A 21,469-nucleotide genomic window follows, 5' to 3' on the forward strand; every position below is an offset into this window, starting at 1 on the left:
CCCCAGCTCTCTCTGTGCTCTGTCCCCCAAATATTCCTACAGGTCGCACAAGATCTGCCAGCAACCCTCTGATGGTTAAACTGCCGAAATCTCGGCTCTCTGCTCACCTTCACTCTTTCATTCCTCTTTTCTCCCGCCTCTGGAACAAACTCCCTCACTCCCTTCAATCCCACTCCTCCCTCCAGGTCTTTAAAACAGCTGTTCACCACCATCTCTTATCTTCCCCCATCCAAAACCTTGATCTTTTCTACCCCCGCTAATTCACCCCAGATCCACGTTGTTTGAAATTCCAACTTCTTTCCTGGAAGTCCTGGCAGTGTCCATATGTTTTATACCTCTCCCACCGCCCCCTTCCCACGCCCCCCCCCCCAAAGCCCTCGCCCTCTCTCAGATCTCTCGATGTCTCCATGTCTCTCGGTCCCTGCTCTCAAATGTTGTGTTTGTGTCCTTCCCCCTCTCTCCCCATCTTGTCTACCGCTCCCTATGTTATATGTTTTATGTGTCGGTTTGTCTTTCTGTGTGATTAATGTTCGCTCTTTCACGAGCCTCGATCTTGTATACAAAAAAAAAAAAAAAAAAAAAAAAGGTGGGAGCGAAGGGGAAGCCGTAGCCAAAGGTATTCCTGGGGGTGAGGTGGAGAGAGGGCAGTGGAGGGCGAGTGAGGAAGAGAGTTTTTTATAAAGATAGCAACCCCACCTCCAGGACGAGGCTCAGGTCTATCATACCGGAGGAGGGAGTAACCTGGGAGAGATACCAAGGCATCAGAGACATCATGAAGGAGGAAAGTTTCTGTTAAGCAGATCACATCTGGTTTGTCAGAAGCAACCTGTATGGAGAGATCAGTCAAGTTTGAGCGAAGGCCCCGGATGTTTGAGGTCCATACCGTTAATGAAGAGGAAGGGGGAGCATCGGGTCCAGAACAGGGGGGGGGGGGGGAGGGGTAGGGTAAGATGTGGAAGAGGAGGAAGAGGAAGGGAGAGCTGTTGAAGGTGTGTCAGAGATTTCAGAGATTTCAGAATAGCTTGGAGAAAGGGAAGAATGGGGTGGACAAAAGGTTTGATGGAGATTGGGTGAGGCACAGTGAGGTGTTATTTGAGGAGGGGGAAGAGCAAGGCAGAAGGTTGGGGGAGATGAAGGTGAAAGTTGGAAGGGGGAAGAAGCAGGGAGGATTCTTTGAGGAGGAGGGGTGTGGGGGGAGTTTAGGAGGGAGGGGAGGGAAGGGGCAAGGGGGGAGATTTGAAAGGGATGGGTGATGGGGAGGATTTGGAGGGGAGGGGTGAGATTGGATTTTGAAGTGTGTACGATTCATGGGAAACGAACATTTTTTGCAAAATGAGTTTGAGACCTTCGAGTCAAAAATACGTTTGAGGACACTGAAGGAGGGGTGGAGTTCTGGATAGTTTAGGGAATGTAGAAAGGAGGAACTGTAAGAGATGGTATTATATATATTTTTTGGAATGAATAGATTTGGTGAGCAAGACGAAAGCATCCTTTTGTAGGAAAAGAAGAAAAGGGTGTTATAATATATGAGAGAAAATAGTTGTTCAGGGGAGAGATTATACATTTCTAACCACGTGATCGCGAACGAAGAACGAACGAACAAAAAATAACAACAAATAAACGAATAAGACCTGGGAAGGAAATATTTTTTTGGGGTTTTTTTTTTTTTTTTTTGAGTAGAGATATTAAACAAGGAGGTATGGGGTGAACGACTGGGACGAAACAGAGAACGAAAATAAATGCAGCGCATTCGACGAATCGCTGAGAGAAAAACAAAACCACAAGGTCGGAGACGGTACGGTAGCCAAGCCTACGAGTACTAGGCCTCAGAATACTCGATACGCATTAACCGACGATTGTGTATACATGTACGAAAAATTAGCACCGAAAATTTTCCAAAAGATACGCTATAGGTACATACACCGAAAGATAGATACAGTCTCGACAAAAACACAATTGAGAAGGATCACTTAGCTTCGAAAGCGTGAGCGCATGGAACAGCTTCGAAAAGACGTGACCTCGCCGTGATCTCGGCGAGGGATCTCGGCGAGGGCGAGGGCTTTGGCAGACTTGGGCAAGCTTGGGCAAACCTGGACAAACTTGGGCAACTTGGCAAGCTTGGGCAAACCTGGACAAACTTGGCAAGCTTGGGCAAACCTGGACAAACTTGGGCAAACCTGGACAAACTTGGGCAAACCTGGACAAACTTGGGCAAACTTGGGAAAACTTGGGCAAACTTGGCAAGCTTGGGCAAACTTGGGCAAACTTGGGCATGATGGGTGTTGTCATCCAAAATGAAGTTGGGCCAGAGGGGATGACTGATTTCATCATCTCATTAGGCATAATGATCTTATCCTAGCATTTGATATCAGTCAAACCACCTCTTCAAATGATGAGATAAATTATTGGGCTAACCTGAATGCCAGCCTGTACCATCAGATGCCACCAGAAAACCTATGGTGTTGTCTAATGCACAATTTGTAAATCACTACACACCTTGCCGCCAGATTCATCATTAAAATCTGGACCAATCTGTGAAAAAAACAGCATCAATGGTTTACCCAGCATTTAATATGTTACCCATTGCACGCAAAGCACTGATAGAGGGATGTGGAGCACTTCTTGACCTTTTATCACTGGAATTAAGTTCACTTATCACTATATTCACTATATCACTATGTTCACTTATCACTTATCACTATCACTATCAAGTTATCACTTTCACGAGCCTCGATTCTGTATACAAAAAAAAAGAAGAAAAAAAGAAAGTTCAAAATTGTGTGGGTCCCAATGTGATGCTTGATTATTGGTATGTAATCTTATAAATAAAAGTATTTTGTGTGTGTGTGTGTGTGAAACACAAATCATGCCAGAACTACTGGGCCAATTTGCCACCACACTTGACACACAGACCAAATTGGACCTCCTGTTCAACGTGTCCAGACCTTTTCATCCATTCGACAAATTCTCCCAACTGCAGACAATGGCTCCGATGCACCATCAATGTGTACTCGTGAAACACATGTCCCAGCTGGCCCGCGAAAGTAGGGATACCATATTTAAATTTTCAAAAAAGAGGGCACTCCAGAGTGTTCATGTACTATTGGTGTGTGTTCAGGAGGGACCTCAACCCCCCCCCTCAACTTTGCCATGCTTTGGAGATGGCGTGATGCCGTTTTTGGATAGTTTTTTTGAAGGCCATTGGGGTGTGCTGGACATCCCCGTGGTTGCATCGCTCCAAGTGGCGTCCTCCCTCTCAGCCGAGGTAGTTCAGGGCTGTTTGTATTCAGGTAGAAGCTCTTTGTATTAATGCGAAACTGTGGCCCTTTGTCCTTTACTTTATAACATCTCAAAATATCCATTCACATCTAGTCTGGTGATTGCCAATAATACTGTCGCATCGACGGACTGCTAACGCGGACCCGCTGTGCCGTAGTGGTGTCCTGGGCAGATGGCCGAAATAAAAGGGGATCATGCCCAAGCTGTTAGCGTGATTTACCCCAGTTCACAGGTCGGAATGGCCGGAATACTGCTGGTCTCGTAAAACGAATTCACTTTGCCAGTTTATATGTCCACCAGGGATTTTCTCAAAATCGAGCCGAAACAATTTTCACGCGTGAGGATGATTATGTCGGGTCACCATACCACATGTGTATTTACTGAATAACAGTTTATTTAAAGAGGAGACCACAATACCACAAAAAACATAGAATCCCGAGGCAGAGACAGACATATAGACATGAATGCAGGGAAATAAATAAATACACTTCTCGATCTGGTAAAAGGAAAAGCACTTGATGCAAAATAATGGACCTATGGTGCCACAAGCACACAACCATTCATCATTCACTCACAATTGTGGTGGGGGCAGTGAAGGCCTTTAAAAAATACCGGGGATCAATACCGCTCCATGCCGATAAATAGCGCACTGCCGCGGCATCCCAGCAGAGAGAAGAAGTGTTCAACTGGGTGGCGGAAGAGAGATTGACCGGCCAAAGAGCTTCAAGGGCGTCTAGAGACTCCACACCCCACATTAGATCCCTATAGACCCTGATTTTTTTAAAATTCCGTGAACAAACTTTAGTTCATTGCGAGTGATGAAGGTTGTGGATACAAGTTTCATCCAACTTGTGTATAGTTTCGGAAAAGAAAGCAAATGCATGGGGGTCAACCCCACCATGGACCACCCTAAAATCCAGATTTATTTAATGCCATAAATTGCGCATGGTGACGCTTGGCATTGCGCATGGTGATCTTAGGCTTGTGTGCGGCTGCTCAGCCATGGAAACTCATTTCATGAAGCTCCTGACGAACACAACAGTTGTTGTGCTGACGTTGCTTCCAGCGGAAGTTTGGAACTCAGTAGTGAGTGTTGAAACCGAGGACATATGATTTTTACGTGCTACACACTTCAGAACTTAGCGGTCCCATTCTGTGAGTATGTGTGGCCTACCACTTCGCAGCTGAGCTGTTGTTGCTCCCAGACGTTTCCACTTCACAATAACAGCACTTACAGTTAACCATGGCAGCTTTAGCAGGGCAGAAATTTGATGAACTGACTTGTTGGAAATGTGGCATCCTATGACGGTGCCACGTTGAAAGTCACTGAGCTCTTCAGTACGGCCCATTCTACTGCCAATGTTTGTCTAAGGAGATTGCATGGCTGTGTGCTTGATTATATATACGTGTCAGCAATGGGTGTGGCTGAAACAGCTGAATCCACTAATTAGAAGGGATGTCCGCCTACTTTTGGTCATGTAGTGTATATACAGCATGTGAAGTATGTATGTATGTGTGTATATATGTATGGTATGTATGTATGTGTGTATGTATGTATGTGTGCCTGTATGTATGTGTGCATGTATGTAGGTATGTATGTATGTGTGCATTATGTAAGTATGTATGTGTGTACATATGTGTGTATGTATGTGTGCATTATGTAAATATGTTTGTGTGTGTATGTATGTATGTATGCATGTATGTGTATGCATGTATGTATCTATGTATGTATGTGAGTATGTATGTGTGTGTATTATGTGTGCATGTATGCATGTGTGTATGTTTGTGTGTGTGTGTGTGTGTGTGTGTGTGTGTGTGTGTGTGTGTGTATGCATGCATGTTATGTGTGTATGTATGTATGTATGTATATATGTATGGTATGTGTGTATATATGTATGGTATGTGTGCCAGTATGTATGTGTGCATGTATGTCGGTATGTATTGTATGTATGTGTGCATTATGTAAATATGTATGTGTGTACATATGTGTGTATGTATGTATGTGTGCATGTATGTACATATGTATATGTGTATGTATGTATGTATGTATGTGTGTATGTATGTATGTATGTATGCATGTGTGTATATATGTGTGTATGTATGTATGTTTTTATGTATGTATGTATAATCTGAACCTTATATAATCGAAAACGGCATATCCGATCTCCATCAAATTTTGTATTCGTGCTCTTGGTAAACAGGGTCAGGTCATCCACACAAAATACCACCCCTTCTCTCCGTGAGGGTGGGTAGACGAATTGCAATTTTTGCTTGTACATGTAGAATAATCCAAGTGGTTTAACCATTGATCCCTGCTCGTGGAAGGGGGTATTGATACCATACTTTGCTTCCTGAAGGAGCAGGTAATCTTAGTCGGTAAAATTTGATCAATCCATCATTTATTCTTTATTTTGGACATTTATGTCAATTGCAAAGAATGATGGAATTAAATTCCCTCCCTGCTGCACTCGTCACTAATTTTTATTCCAAAATATATTCCTTTACCACGATTTTTGTCTGATTTTTCTTTATTCCTCTTGAACCTTTATATTATTCTTGCTTTATAGAGGAACATCTGAGCGACGTAAAGAGAAGTCTCGTGATGCGGCGAGATATCGACGCAGCAAGGAGACTCAGGTGTTTGCACAACTGGCTCAGGAACTTCCCATAACACATGGCCTCTCTGCCAGCCTTGATAAGGCTTCAGTTATGAGACTGGCAATCAGCTACCTACGTACTCGTGGTCTGTTACCCACAGGTGCTTAATTTTTTATTTATTGGCGAATCAATGTCCTTATCATTGCTCGCTAACCTTAAATTATTTTATTAAGCATAAATATCTATTTGTCAGATACCTAAGTATATATGGTCTTTATTTTTATTTTTTATGTATATGATGCTGTATTATCCCTGAGATGAGACATGAGTTGCTACATTATTGATGTTGTTGGCATTGGTGTTGTTAGTATTATTTTACTTTTGAGAATACTTCCAATTATCACAACACGGTAAGTCCTTGCCATTTGTGGGGCTTACGTCCCTGAGATCGCTGCAAATGGTGAAACCACGAATACTGATACTAAGCACTTTTTTGGGTCGTTGGGGCTCGTGGAGGAGCTGGAAGAAAGAACAGATCAGGAGAAGAAAGTTGGAAAGAGGTGGACTTGGGGAGAGATAACATGGGGGGGGAAGGGGGGTAGAGAAGAGTATAGAAAAAGCAAAGGGTGGAAGACCAGAAAAGAGTCAGTAGAAGAGAGAGGCCACAGACCTGTCTGCAATGGGAAGATGATAGGCTCATAGACTGAGCTTCATCATTGGAGATTCTAATGATCTTGAAGGCCTTGGTTTCCACTTTATCAAGCTGAGCGAGTTGTGAGGCAGACGCTCCAGCCCAAAGGGGAGAGCAGTACTCCATCAAGCTGCATTTGAAGGCTTTGTAGGTGGAGAATAGTTCAGGTTTGCCAAGGAAGGACTTTGCATGATGGAGAAAGCCCAGTCAGAGATTGGCTTTGAAGACCAACTTAGAGGTGGTTTCACCAAGGAAGATCATGGCTGATATTGTGGTCCAAAAGTTTGAGTGATTGAGCTTCTTGAAGAGGATTTTTAGAAAGTAGATGGTGGGGTTTGCCAGACGGTCCTTTCGGAGAAAGACCATGAGTGTGTGAAGTTTATCAGGATTGAAGGACATATTCCAAGTGTTTGACAAGCTCATAATTCCATCAAGGTCTGCAGAGATGGAAGACTGGAAGAGGCTCATGGGAAAAAGGGGGACTGGTTTGCAACGCACAAAAATAACCATATTTTGAACTTAATAAATGATGTAAAAGTGCAATAAACTTGTGATTAATATATTTACTGTACAATGTCATTATAAATGTAGGACTTCTCCCATATGGCCACTCAGGGGAACCTTTTTCTGCTCCTGATCTTTGATCCACAGGCTTAAGGGTTTTGCCATTTTGGGATCATGAGTCACAAATGACACTTTCACACTCTTTGGGGCACTTGCGCTTATGCTTTGTTCTTTTTTCTTAACGTAACGCACAGTCGACTCATTTATGCCATAATATCTGCCTACTGATGCCGCACTCTGTCCATTACCAAGCTTGTCCAACAACGCCACTCTCTGGTGTATAAAGCATAAGTCACATTTGCTCTACGGCTAGGATACGGCGGCCGTATCCCCCCTAAATTGACAGAAACGTGCGGCGGCCGCAGAGTTTCTGAGGTGGCCTCAGGGTGGCCCTAGGGCGTATGGCTATCTTTTACAGGCCGTAGGGGTCGCCGTGGAATTATAGCGCGGAGTTATAACTTTTTTCATTTCTAGGTTGGCCGTAGCAATTCGACAAGCCATAGCCATGACAACTGTAAGTGCTGTTATACATATGAAAAATAACTGGTATATATACCCACTCGTTACCGTCCGTCTGGCCGCACGTTCGCCTTAGGGCCGCCCTGCGGTTGCCTTGCGGGCACCTTGAGGCTACCTTGCGTCTGCCTTGAAAATTATATGGCCGCCGCAGGGACGCCCTAAGGTCACCGTGCGACATCAAATCAAAGACCGTACGGCACCCCCACGTTTTCGGTCTCCACAATTTCTAAATACCCCGTGCGGCTACCCGAAAAATAAAAACATATGTGACTGCTACATTGTGTGACCGTGGAAATACTGCGGCCGCCCTATAATTGCTAGTGGCCGTAGATTATTTAGACCCTACGGCCGCCGAGCCAAATGTGACTGAAGCATTAAGACATCACATTTTCTCCCTTTTAGCCTCACCTAAAATATATTTACTTTATCCACCACCACGAAATTGAAAACACCTCACATCCATAAAATACGTAATAAAAACACCTCACCACCACGAAATTAAAAACACCTCACAGCCATAAAACACATAATAAAAACGCCTCACCACCACGAAATTAAAAACATCTCACCCCCACGAAATTAAAAACATCTCACCCCCACGAAATTAAAAACATCTCACCCCCACGAAATTAAAAACACCTCACAGCCATAAAACACGTAATAAAAACACCTCACAGCCACGATATGAAAAACACCTCACAGCCACAAAATTAAAAACACCCCACAGCCACGAAATTAAACACACCTCACAGCCATAAAACACATAATAAAAACGGCTCACCACCACGAAATTAAAAACACCTCACAGCCATAAAACACATAATAAAAACGCCTCACCACCACGAAATTAAAAACATCTCACCCCCACGAAATTAAAAACACCTCACCCCCACGAAATTAAAAACACCTCACAGCCATAAAACACATAATAAAAACACCTCACAGCCACGAAATTAAAAACACCTCACAGCCACGAAATTAAAAACACCTCACAGCCACTAAATTAAAAACACCTCACAGCCACGAAATCAAAAACACCTCACAGCCACGAAATCAAAAACGCCTCACAGCCATAAAACAAATAATAAAAACACCTCACAGCCACGAAATTAAAAACACCTCACAGCCACAAAATTAAAAACACATCACAGCCACAAAATTAAAAACACCTCACAGCCACAAAATTAAAAACACCCCACAGCCACGAAATCAAAAACACCTCACAGCCACAATATCAAAAACACCTCACAGCCACAAAATTAAAAACACCTCACAGCCACAAAATTAAAAACAACTTACAGCCACGAAATTAAAAACAACTCACAGCCACGTAATAAAAACACCTCACAGCCACGAAATTAAAAACACCCCACAGCCACGAAATTAAAAACACCTCACAGCCACAAAATTAAAAACACCTCACAGCCACAAAATTAAAAACAACTCACAGCCACGAAATTAAAAACACCCCACAGCCACGAAATTAAAAACACCTCACAGCCACAAAATTAAAAACAACTCACAGCCACGAAATTAAAAACACCCCACAGCCACGAAATTAAAAACACCTCACAGCCACAAAATTAAAAACACCTCACAGCCACAAAATTAAAAACAACTCACAGCTACGAAATTAAAAACAACTCACAGCCACGTAATAAAAACACCTCACAGCCACGAAATTAAAAACAGCCCACAGCCACGAAATTAAAAACACCTCACAGCCACAAAATTAAAAACACCTCACAGTCACAAAATTAAAAACAACTCACAGCCACAAAATTAAAAACACCTCACAGCCACGAAATTAAAAACACCCCACAGCCACGAAATTAAAAACACCTCACAGCCACAAAATTAAAAACACCTCACAGCCACAAAATTAAAAACACCCCACAGCCACGAAATTAAAAACACCTCACAGCCACGAAATTAAAAACACCTCACAGCCACGAAATTAAAAACACCTCACAGCCACGAAATTAAAAACACCTCACAGCCACAAAATAAAAACAACTCACAGCCACGAAATTAAAAACACCTCACAGCCACAAAATTAAAAACACCTCACAGCCACGAAATTAAAAACAACTCACAGCCACGAAATTAAAAACACCTCATAGCCACAAAATTAAAAACACCTCACAGCCATAAAATACATAATAAAAACAACTCACAGCCACGAAATTAAAAACACCTCACAGCCATAAAATACATAATAAAAACACCTCACCACCACAAAATTTAAAACACCTCACAGCCATAAAACACGTAATAAAAACACCTCAGCAACACGAATTTAAAACAAGTAATAAAAACACCTCACAGCCATAAAACCCGCAATAAAAACACCTCAGCAACACGAAATTTAAAACACGTAATAAAAACACCTCACCACCACGAAATTTAAAACACGTAATAAAAACATCTCACAGCCACAAAATTTAAAACACCTCACAGCCATAAAACATGTACGGTAATAAAAACACCTCAACACCACGAAATTTAAAACACACCACAGCCATAAAACACGAAATTAAAAACACCTCACCACCACAAAATTTAAAACACCTCACAGCCATAAAACAAGAAATTAAAAACACCTCACCACCACGAAATTTAAAACACCTCACAGCCATGAAACACGAAATTAAAAACACCTCACAGCCACGAAATTAAAAACACCTCACAGCCACGAAATTAAAAACACCTCACAGCCACGAAATTAAAAACACCTCACAGCCGCGAAATTAAAAACACCTCACAGCCACGAAATTAAAAACACCTCACAGCCACGAAATTAAAAACACCTCACAGCCACGAAATTAAAAACACCTCACAGCCACGAAATTAAAAACACCTCACAGCCACGAAATTAAAAACACCTCACCACCACGAAATCAAAAACACCTCGCCACCACGAAATTAAAAACAACACAGTCACGAAACTAAAAACACCTCACAGCCACGAAATTAAAAACACCTCACCACCACGAATTTTAAAACACCTCACCACCACGAAATCAAAAACACCTAACAACCATAAAATACATAATAAAAACACCTCACAGCCACGAAATTAAAAACACCTCACAGCCACGAAATTAAAAACAACTCACAGCAGCGAAATTAAAAACAACTCAGTCACGAAATTAAAAACACCTCACAGCCACGAAATTAAAAACACCTCACCACCACGAAATTAAAAACACCTCACCACCACGAAATCAAAAACACCTCACAGCCATAAAATACATAATATAAACACCTCACAGCCACGAAATTAAAAACACCTCACAGCCAAGAAATTAAAAACACCTCACAGCCACGAAATTAAAAACACCTCACAGCCATAAAATACATAATAAAAACACCTCACCACCACGAAATTTAAAACACCTCACAGCCATAAAACAAGAAGTTAAAAACACCTCACCACCACGAAATTAAAAACACCTCACAGCCACGAAATTAAAAACACCTCACAGCCACGAAATTAAAAACACCTCACAGCCACGAAATTAAAAACACCTTACAGCCACGAAATTAAAAACACCTCACAGCCACGAAATTTAAAAAAAACCTCACAGCCACGAAATTAAAAACACCTGACAGCCACGAAATTAAAAACACCTCACAGCCACGAAATTAAAAACACCTCACCACCACAAAATCAAAAACACCTCGCCACCATGAAATTAAAAACAACTCACAGTCACGAAATTAAAAACACCTCACAGCCACGAAATTAAAAACACCTCACCACCACGAAATTAAAAACACCTCACCACCACGAAATCAAAAACACCTCACAGCCATAAAATACATAATAAAAACACCTCACAGCCACGAAATTAAAAACACCTCACAGCCACGAAATTAAAAACACCTCACAGCCACGAAATTAAAAACACCTCACAGCCACGAAATTAAAAACACCTCACAGCCACGAAATTAAAAACACCTCACAGCCATGAAATTAAAAACACCTCACAGCCACGAAATTAAAAACACCTCACAGCCACGAAATTAAAAACACCTCACAGCCACAAAATTAAAAACACCTCACAGCCACGAAATTAAAAACACCTCACCACCACAAAATTAAAAACACCTCACAGCCATAAAACACATAATAAAAACACCTCACAGCCACGAAATTAAAACACCTCACAGCCACAAAATTAAAAACACCTCACAGCCACGAAATTAAAAACACCTCACCACCACGAAATCAAAAACAACTCACAGCCACGAAATTAAAAACACCTCACAGCCATAAAACACATAAAAAAACACCTCACCACCACGAAATTTAAAACACCTCATAGCCATAAAACACGTAATAAAAACACCTCACAGCCACGAAATGAAAAACACCTCACAGCCACAAAATTAAAAACACATCAGCCACAAAATTAAATACACCTCACAGCCACGAAATTAAAAATAACTCACAGCCACGTAATTAAAAACACCTCACAGCCACGAAATTAAAAACAACTCACAGCCATGAAATTAAAAACACCTCACAGCCACGAAATTAAAAACGCCTCACAGCCACGAAATTAAAAACACCTCACAGCCATAAAATACATAATAAAAACACCTCACCACCACGAAATTTAAAAAACCTCACAGCCATAAAACACGTAATAAAAACACCTCACCACTACGAAATTTAAAACACCTCACAGCCATAAAACACGTAATAAAAACAACTCACCACCACGAAATTTAAAACACGTAATAAAAACACCTCACAGCCATAAAACCCGTAATAAAAACACCTCAGCACCACGAAATTTAAAACACGTAATAAAAACACCTCTCCACCACGAAATTTAAAACGCGTAATAAAAACATCTCAGCCACAAAATTTAAAACAAGGAATAAAAACACCTCACAGCCATAAAACCCGTAATAAAAACACCTCAGCACCACGAAATTTAAAACACGTAATAAAAACACCTCTCCACCATGAAATTTAAAACGCGCAATAAAAACATCTCACAGCCACAAAATTTAAAACACCTCACAGCCATAAAACATGTATGGTAATAAAAACACCTCAACACCACGAAATTTAAAACACCTCACAGCCATAAAACACTTAATAAAACACCTCACCACCACGAAATTTAAAACACCTCACAGCCATAAAACACGAAATTAAAAACACCTCACAGCCACGAAATTGAAAACACCTTACAGCCACGAAACACGAAATTATAAACAACTCACAGCCACAAAATTAAAAACACCTCACAACCACAAAATTAAAAACACCTCACCACCCCGAAATTAAAAACACCTCACAGCCACGAAATCAAAAACACCTCACAGCCACGAAATCAAAAACGCCTCACAGCCATAAAACAAATAATAAAAACACCTCACAGCCACGAAATTAAAAACACCTCACAGCCACAAAATTAAAAACACATCACAGCCACAAAATTAAAAACACCTCACAGCCACAAAATTAAAAACACCCCACAGCCACGAAATTAAAAACACCCCACAGCCACGAAATCAAAAACACCTCACAGCCACAAAATTAAAAACACCTCACAGCCACAAAATTAAAAACAACTTACAGCCACGAAATTAAAAACAACTCACAGCCACGTAATAAAAACACCTCACATCCACGAAATTAAAAACACCCCACAGCCACGAAATTAAAAACACCTCACAGCCACAAAATTAAAAACACCTCACAGCCACAAAATTAAAAACAACTCACAGCCACGAAATTAAAAACACCCCACAGCCACGAAATTAAAAACACCTCACAGCCACAAAATTAAAAACAACTCACAGCCACGAAATTAAAAACACCCCACAGCCACGAAATTAAAAACACCTCACAGCCACAAAATTAAAAACACCTCACAGCCACAAAATTAAAAACAACTCACAGCTACGAAATTAAAAACAACTCACAGCCACGTAATAAAAACACCTCACAGCCACGAAATTAAAAACACCTCACAGCCACGAAATTAAAAACACCTCACAGCCACGAAATTAAAAACACCTCACAGCCACAAAATAAAAACAACTCACAGCCACGAAATTAAAAACACCTCACAGCCACAAAATTAAAAACACCTCACAGCCACGAAATTAAAAACAACTCACAGCCACGAAATTAAAAACACCTCATAGCCACAAAATTAAAAACACCTCACAGCCATAAAATACATAATAAAAACAACTCACAGCCACGAAATTAAAAACACCTCACAGCCATAAAATACATAATAAAAACACCTCACCACCACAAAATTTAAAACACCTCACAGCCATAAAACACGTAATAAAAACACCTCAGCAACACGAATTTAAAACAAGTAATAAAAACACCTCACAGCCATAAAACCCGCAATAAAAACACCTCAGCAACACGAAATTTAAAACACGTAATAAAAACACCTCACCACCACGAAATTTAAAACACGTAATAAAAACATCTCACAGCCACAAAATTTAAAACACCTCACAGCCATAAAACATGTACGGTAATAAAAACACCTCAACACCACGAAATTTAAAACACACCACAGCCATAAAACACGAAATTAAAAACACCTCACAGCCATAAAACACGAAATTAAAAACACCTCACCACCACGAAATTTAAAACACCTCACAGCCACGAAACACGAAATTAAAAACACCTCACAGCCACGAAATTAAAAACACCTCACAGCCACGAAATTAAAAACACCTCACAGCCACGAAATTAAAAACACCTCACAGCCGCGAAATTAAAAACACCTCACAGCCACGAAATTAAAAACACCTCACAGCCACGAAATTAAAAACACCTCACAGCCACGAAATTAAAAACACCTCACAGCCACGAAATTAAAAACACCTCACCACCACGAAATCAAAAACACCTCGCCACCACGAAATTAAAAACAACACAGTCACGAAACTAAAAACACCTCACAGCCACGAAATTAAAAACACCTCACCACCACGAAATTTAAAACACCTCACCACCACGAAATCAAAAACACCTAACAGCCATAAAATACATAATAAAAACACCTCACAGCCACGAAATTAAAAACACCTCACAGCCACGAAATTAAAAACAACTCACAGCAGCGAAATTAAAAACAACTCAGTCACGAAATTAAAAACACCTCACAGCCACGAAATTAAAAACACCTCACCACCACGAAATTAAAAACACCTCACCACCACGAAATCAAAAACACCTCACAGCCATAAAATACATAATAAAAACACCTCACAGCCACGAAATTAAAAACACCTCACAGCCAAGAAATTAAAAACACCTCACAGCCACGAAATTAAAAACACCTCACAGCCATAAAATACATAATAAAAACACCTCACCACCACGAAATTTAAAACACCTCACAGCCATAAAACAATAAATTAAAAACACCTCACCACCACGAAATTAAAAACACCTCACAGCCACGAAATTAAAAACACCTCACAGCCACGAAATTAAAAACACCTCACAGCCACGAAATTAAAAACACCTTACAGCCACGAAATTAAAAACACCTCACAGCCACGAAATTTAAAAAAAACCTCACAGCCACGAAATTTAAAACACCTGACAGCCACGAAATTAAAAACACCTCACAGCCACGAAATTAAAAACACCTCACCACCACAAAATCAAAAACACCTCGCCACCACGAAATTAAAAACAACTCACAGTCACGAAATTAAAAACACCTCACAGCCACGAAATTAAAAACACCTCACCACCACGAAATGAAAAACACCTCACCACCACGAAATCAAAAACACCTCACAGCCATAAAATACATAATAAAAACACCTCACAGCCACGAAATTAAAAACACCTCACAGCCACGAAATTAAAAACACCTCACAGCCACGAAATTAAAAACACCTCACAGCCACGAAATTAAAAACACCTCACAGCCATGAAATTAAAAACACCTCACAGCCACGAAATTAAAAACACCTCACAGCCACGAAATTAAAAACACCTCACAGCCACAAAATTAAAAACACCTCACAGCCACGAAATTAAAAACACCTCACCACCACAAAATTAAAAACACCTCACAGCCATAAAACACATAATAAAAACACCTCACAGCCACGAAATTAAAACACCTCACAGCCACAAAATTAAAAACACCTCACAGCCACGAAATTAAAAACACCTCACCACCACGAAATCAAAAACAACTCACAGCCACGAAATTAAAAACACCTCACAGCCATAAAACACATAAAAAACACCTCACCACCACGAAATTTAAAACACCTCATAGCCATAAAACACGTAATAAAAACACCTCACAGCCACGAAATGAAAAACACCTCACAGCCACAAAATTAAAAACACATCAGCCACAAAATTAAAAACACCTCACAGCCACGAAATTAAAAATAACTCACAGCCACGTAATTAAAAACACCTCACAGCCACAAAATTAGAAACACCTCACAGCCACAAAATTAAAAACACCTCACAGCCACAAAATTAAAAACAACTCACAGCTACGAAATTAAAAACAACTCACAGCCACGTAATAAAAACACCTCACAGCCACGAAATTAAAAACACCCCACAGCCACGAAATTAAAAACACCTCACAGCCACAAAATTAAAAACACCTCACAGTCACAAAATTAAAAACAACTCACAGCCACAAAATTAAAAACACCTCACAGCCACGAAATTAAAAACACCCCACAGCCACGAAATTAAAAACACCTCACAGCCACAAAATTAAAAACACCTCACACCCACAAAATTAAAAACACCCCACAGCCACGAAATTAAAAACACCTCACAGCCACGAAATTAAAAACACCTCACAGCCACGAAATTAAAAACACCTCACAGCCACGAAATTAAAAACACCTCACAGCCACAAAATAAAAACAACTCACAGCCACGAAATTAAAAACACCTCACAGCCACAAAATTAAAAACACCTCACAGCCACGAAATTAAAAACAACTCACAGCCACGAAATTAAAAACACCTCATAGCCACAAAATTAAAAACACCTCACAGCCATAAAATACATAATAAAAACAACTCACAGCCACGAAATTAAAAACACCTCACAGCCATAAAATACATAATAAAAACACCTCACCACCACAAAATTTAAAACACCTCACAGCCATAAAACACGAAATTAAAAACACCTCACAGCCATAAAACACGAAATTAAAAACACCTCACCACCACGAAATTTAAAACACCTCACAGCCACGAAACACGAAATTAAAAACACCTCACAGCCACGAAATTAAAAACACCTCACAGCCACGAAATTAAAAACACCTCACAGCCACGAAATTAAAAACACCTCACAGCCGCGAAATTAAAAACACCTCACAGCCACGAAATTAAAAACACCTCACAGCCACGAAATTAAAAACACCTCACAGCCACGAAATTAAAAACACCTCACAGCCACGAAATTAAAAACACCTCACCACCACGAAATCAAAAACACCTCGCCACCACGAAATTAAAAACAACACAGTCACGAAACTAAAAACACCTCACAGCCACGAAATTAAAAACACCTCACCACCACGAAATTTAAAACACCTCACCACCACGAAATCAAAAACACCTAACAGCCATAAAATACATAATAAAAACACCTCACAGCCACGAAATTAAAAACACCTCACAGCCACGAAATTAAAAACAACTCACAGCAGCGAAATTAAAAACAACTCAGTCACGAAATTAAAAACACCTCACAGCCACGAAATTAAAAACACCTCACCACCACGAAATTAAAAACACCTCACCACCACGAAATCAAAAACACCTCACAGCCATAAAATACATAATAAAAACACCTCACAGCCACGAAATTAAAAACACCTCACAGCCAAGAAATTAAAAACACCTCACAGCCACGAAATTAAAAACACCTCACAGCCATAAAATACATAATAAAAACACCTCACCACCACGAAATTTAAAACACCTCACAGCCATAAAACAATAAATTAAAAACACCTCACCACCACGAAATTAAAAACACCTCACAGCCACGAAATTAAAAACACCTCACAGCCACGAAATTAAAAACACCTCACAGCCACGAAATTAAAAACACCTTACAGCCACGAAATTAAAAACACCTCACAGCCACGAAATTTAAAAAAAACCTCACAGCCACGAAATTTAAAACACCTGACAGCCACGAAATTAAAAACACCTCACAGCCACGAAATTAAAAACACCTCACCACCACAAAATCAAAAACACCTCGCCACCACGAAATTAAAAACAACTCACAGTCACGAAATTAAAAACACCTCACAGCCACGAAATTAAAAACACCTCACCACCACGAAATGAAAAACACCTCACCACCACGAAATCAAAAACACCTCACAGCCATAAAATACATAATAAAAACACCTCACAGCCACGAAATTAAAAACACCTCACAGCCACGAAATTAAAAACACCTCACAGCCACGAAATTAAAAACACCTCACAGCCACGAAATTAAAAACACCTCACAGCCATGAAATTAAAAACACCTCACAGCCACGAAATTAAAAACACCTCACAGCCACGAAATTAAAAACACCTCACAGCCACAAAATTAAAAACACCTCACAGCCACGAAATTAAAAACACCTCACCACCACAAAATTAAAAACACCTCACAGCCATAAAACACATAATAAAAACACCTCACAGCCACGAAATTAAAACACCTCACAGCCACAAAATTAAAAACACCTCACAGCCACGAAATTAAAAACACCTCACCACCACGAAATCAAAAACAACTCACAGCCACGAAATTAAAAACACCTCACAGCCATAAAACACATAAAAAACACCTCACCACCACGAAATTTAAAACACCTCATAGCCATAAAACACGTAATAAAAACACCTCACAGCCACGAAATGAAAAACACCTCACAGCCACAAAATTAAAAACACATCAGCCACAAAATTAAAAACACCTCACAGCCACGAAATTAAAAATAACTCACAGCCACGTAATTAAAAACACCTCACAGCCACAAAATTAGAAACACCTCACAGCCACAAAATTAAAAACACCTCACAGCCACAAAATTAAAAACAACTCACAGCTACGAAATTAAAAACAACTCACAGCCACGTAATAAAAACACCTCACAGCCACGAAATTAAAAACACCCCACAGCCACGAAATTAAAAACACCTCACAGCCACAAAATTAAAAACACCTCACAGTCACAAAATTAAAAACAACTCACAGCCACAAAATTAAAAACACCTCACAGCCACGAAATTAAAAACACCCCACAGCCACGAAATTAAAAACACCTCACAGCCACAAAATTAAAAACACCTCACACCCACAAAATTAAAAACACCCCACAGCCACGAAATTAAAAACACCTCACAGCCACGAAATTAAAAACACCTCACAGCCACGAAATTAAAAACACCTCACAGCCACGAAATTAAAAACACCTCACAGCCACAAAATAAAAACAACTCACAGCCACGAAATTAAAAACACCTCACAGCCACAAAATTAAAAACACCTCACAGCCACGAAATTAAAAACAACTCACAGCCACGAAATTAAAAACACCTCATAGCCACAAAATTAAAAACACCTCACAGCCATAAAATACATAATAAAAACAACTCACAGCCACGAAATTAAAAACACCTCACAGCCATAAAATACATAATAAAAACACCTCACCACCACAAAATTTAAAACACCTCACAGCCATAAAACACGTAATAAAAACACCTCAGCAACACGAATTTAAAACAAGTAATAAAAACACCTCACAGCCATAAAACCCGCAATAAAAACACCTCAGCAACACGAAATTTAAAACACGTAATAAAAACACCTCACCACCACGAAATTTAAAACACGTAATAAAAACATCTCACAGCCACAAAATTTAAAACACCTCACAGCCATAAAACATGTACGGTAATAAAAACACCTCAACACCACGAAATTTAAAACACACCACAGCCATAAAACACGAAATTAAAAACACCTCACAGCCATAAAACACGAAATTAAAAACACCTCACCACCACGAAATTTAAAACACCTCACAGCCACGAAACACGAAATTAAAAACACCTCACAGCCACGAAATTAAAAACACCTCACAGCCACGAAATTAAAAACACCTCACAGCCACGAAATTAAAAACACCTCACAGCCGCGAAATTAAAAACACCTCACAGCCACGAAATTAAAAACACCTCACAGCCACGAAATTAAAAACACCTCACAGCCACGAAATTAAAAACACCTCACAGCCACGAAATTAAAAACACCTCACCACCACGAAATCAAAAACACCTCGCCACCACGAAATTAAAAACAACACAGTCACGAAACTAAAAACACCTCACAGCCACGAAATTAAAAACACCTCACCACCACGAAATTTAAAACACCTCACCACCACGAAATCAAAAACACCTAACAGCCATAAAATACATAATAAAAACACCTCACAGCCACGAAATTAAAAACACCTCACAGCCACGAAATTAAAAACAACTCACAGCAGCGAAATTAAAAACAACTCAGTCACGAAATTAAAAACACCTCACAGCCACGAAATTAAAAACACCTCACCACCACGAAATTAAAAACACCTCACCACCACGAAATCAAAAACACCTCACAGCCATAAAATACATAATAAAAACACCTCACAGCCACGAAATTAAAAACACCTCACAGCCAAGAAATTAAAAACACCTCACAGCCACGAAATTAAAAACACCTCACAGCCATAAAATACATAATAAAAACACCTCACCACCACGAAATTTAAAACACCTCACAGCCATAAAACAATAAATTAAAAACACCTCACCACCACGAAATTAAAAACACCTCACAGCCACGAAATTAAAAACACCTCACAGCCACGAAATTAAAAACACCTCACAGCCACGAAATTAAAAACACCTTACAGCCACGAAATTAAAAACACCTCACAGCCACGAAATTTAAAAAAAACCTCACAGCCACGAAATTTAAAACACCTGACAGCCACGAAATTAAAAACACCTCACAGCCACGAAATTAAAAACACCTCACCACCACAAAATCAAAAACACCTCGCCACCACGAAATTAAAAACAACTCACAGTCACGAAATTAAAAACACCTCACAGCCACGAAATTAAAAACACCTCACCACCACAAAATGAAAAACACCTCACCACCACGAAATCAAAAACACCTCACAGCCATAAAATACATAATAAAAACACCTCACAGCCACGAAATTAAAACACCTCACAGCCACGAAATTAAAAACACCTCACAGCCACGAAATTAAAAACACCTCACAGCCACGAAATTAAAAACACCTCACAGCCACGAAATTAAAAACACCTCACAGCCATGAAATTAAAAACACCTCACAGCCACGAAATTAAAAACACCTCACAGCCACGAAATTAAAAACACCTCACAGCCACAAAATTAAAAACACCTCACAGCCACGAAATTAAAAACACCTCACCACCACAAAATTAAAAACACCTCACAGCCATAAAACACATAATAAAAACACCTCACAGCCACGAAATTAAAACACCTCACAGCCACAAAATTAAAAACACCTCACAGCCACGAAATTAAAAACACCTCACCACCACGAAATCAAAAACAACTCACAGCCACGAAATTAAAAACACCTCACAGCCATAAAACACATAAAAAACACCTCACCACCACGAAATTTAAAACACCTCATAGCCATAAAACACGTAATAAAAACACCTCACAG

At 39.9% G+C, this 21,469-nt stretch overlaps 2 protein-coding genes across 4 annotated transcripts in view; both read left to right on the forward strand.

The window, feature by feature from the left end:
- The window catches only part of LOC144893659 (uncharacterized), a 1,045,304-nt gene that overhangs the window by 586,196 nt on the left and 437,639 nt on the right, over positions 1-21,469 (forward strand). The window lies entirely within an intron of this gene.
- Positions 1-21,469, forward strand: part of LOC137435072 (endothelial PAS domain-containing protein 1) — a 125,888-nt gene that overhangs the window by 48,983 nt on the left and 55,436 nt on the right. For 2 of the 3 annotated variants that reach the window (XR_013624594.1, XM_068128483.2), the window contains exon 2: positions 5,847-6,037. The exons of the other annotated variant lie outside the window; for it this stretch is intronic. Coding sequence is in view for 1 of the 2 variants with exons in the window: in XM_068128483.2 (XP_067984584.2) it covers positions 5,847-6,037 (191 nt within the window). In the remaining variant the exon portion in view is untranslated. The remainder of the gene's footprint in view (positions 1-5,846; positions 6,038-21,469) is intronic. 3 annotated transcript variants of the gene reach the window in all.

Source organism: Myxine glutinosa, chromosome 9 (genome assembly GCF_964187855.1).
Source record: "Myxine glutinosa chromosome 9, kmMyxGlut1.1, whole genome shotgun sequence".
In the NCBI taxonomy this organism is placed as follows: domain Eukaryota; kingdom Metazoa; phylum Chordata; class Myxini; order Myxiniformes; family Myxinidae; genus Myxine; species Myxine glutinosa.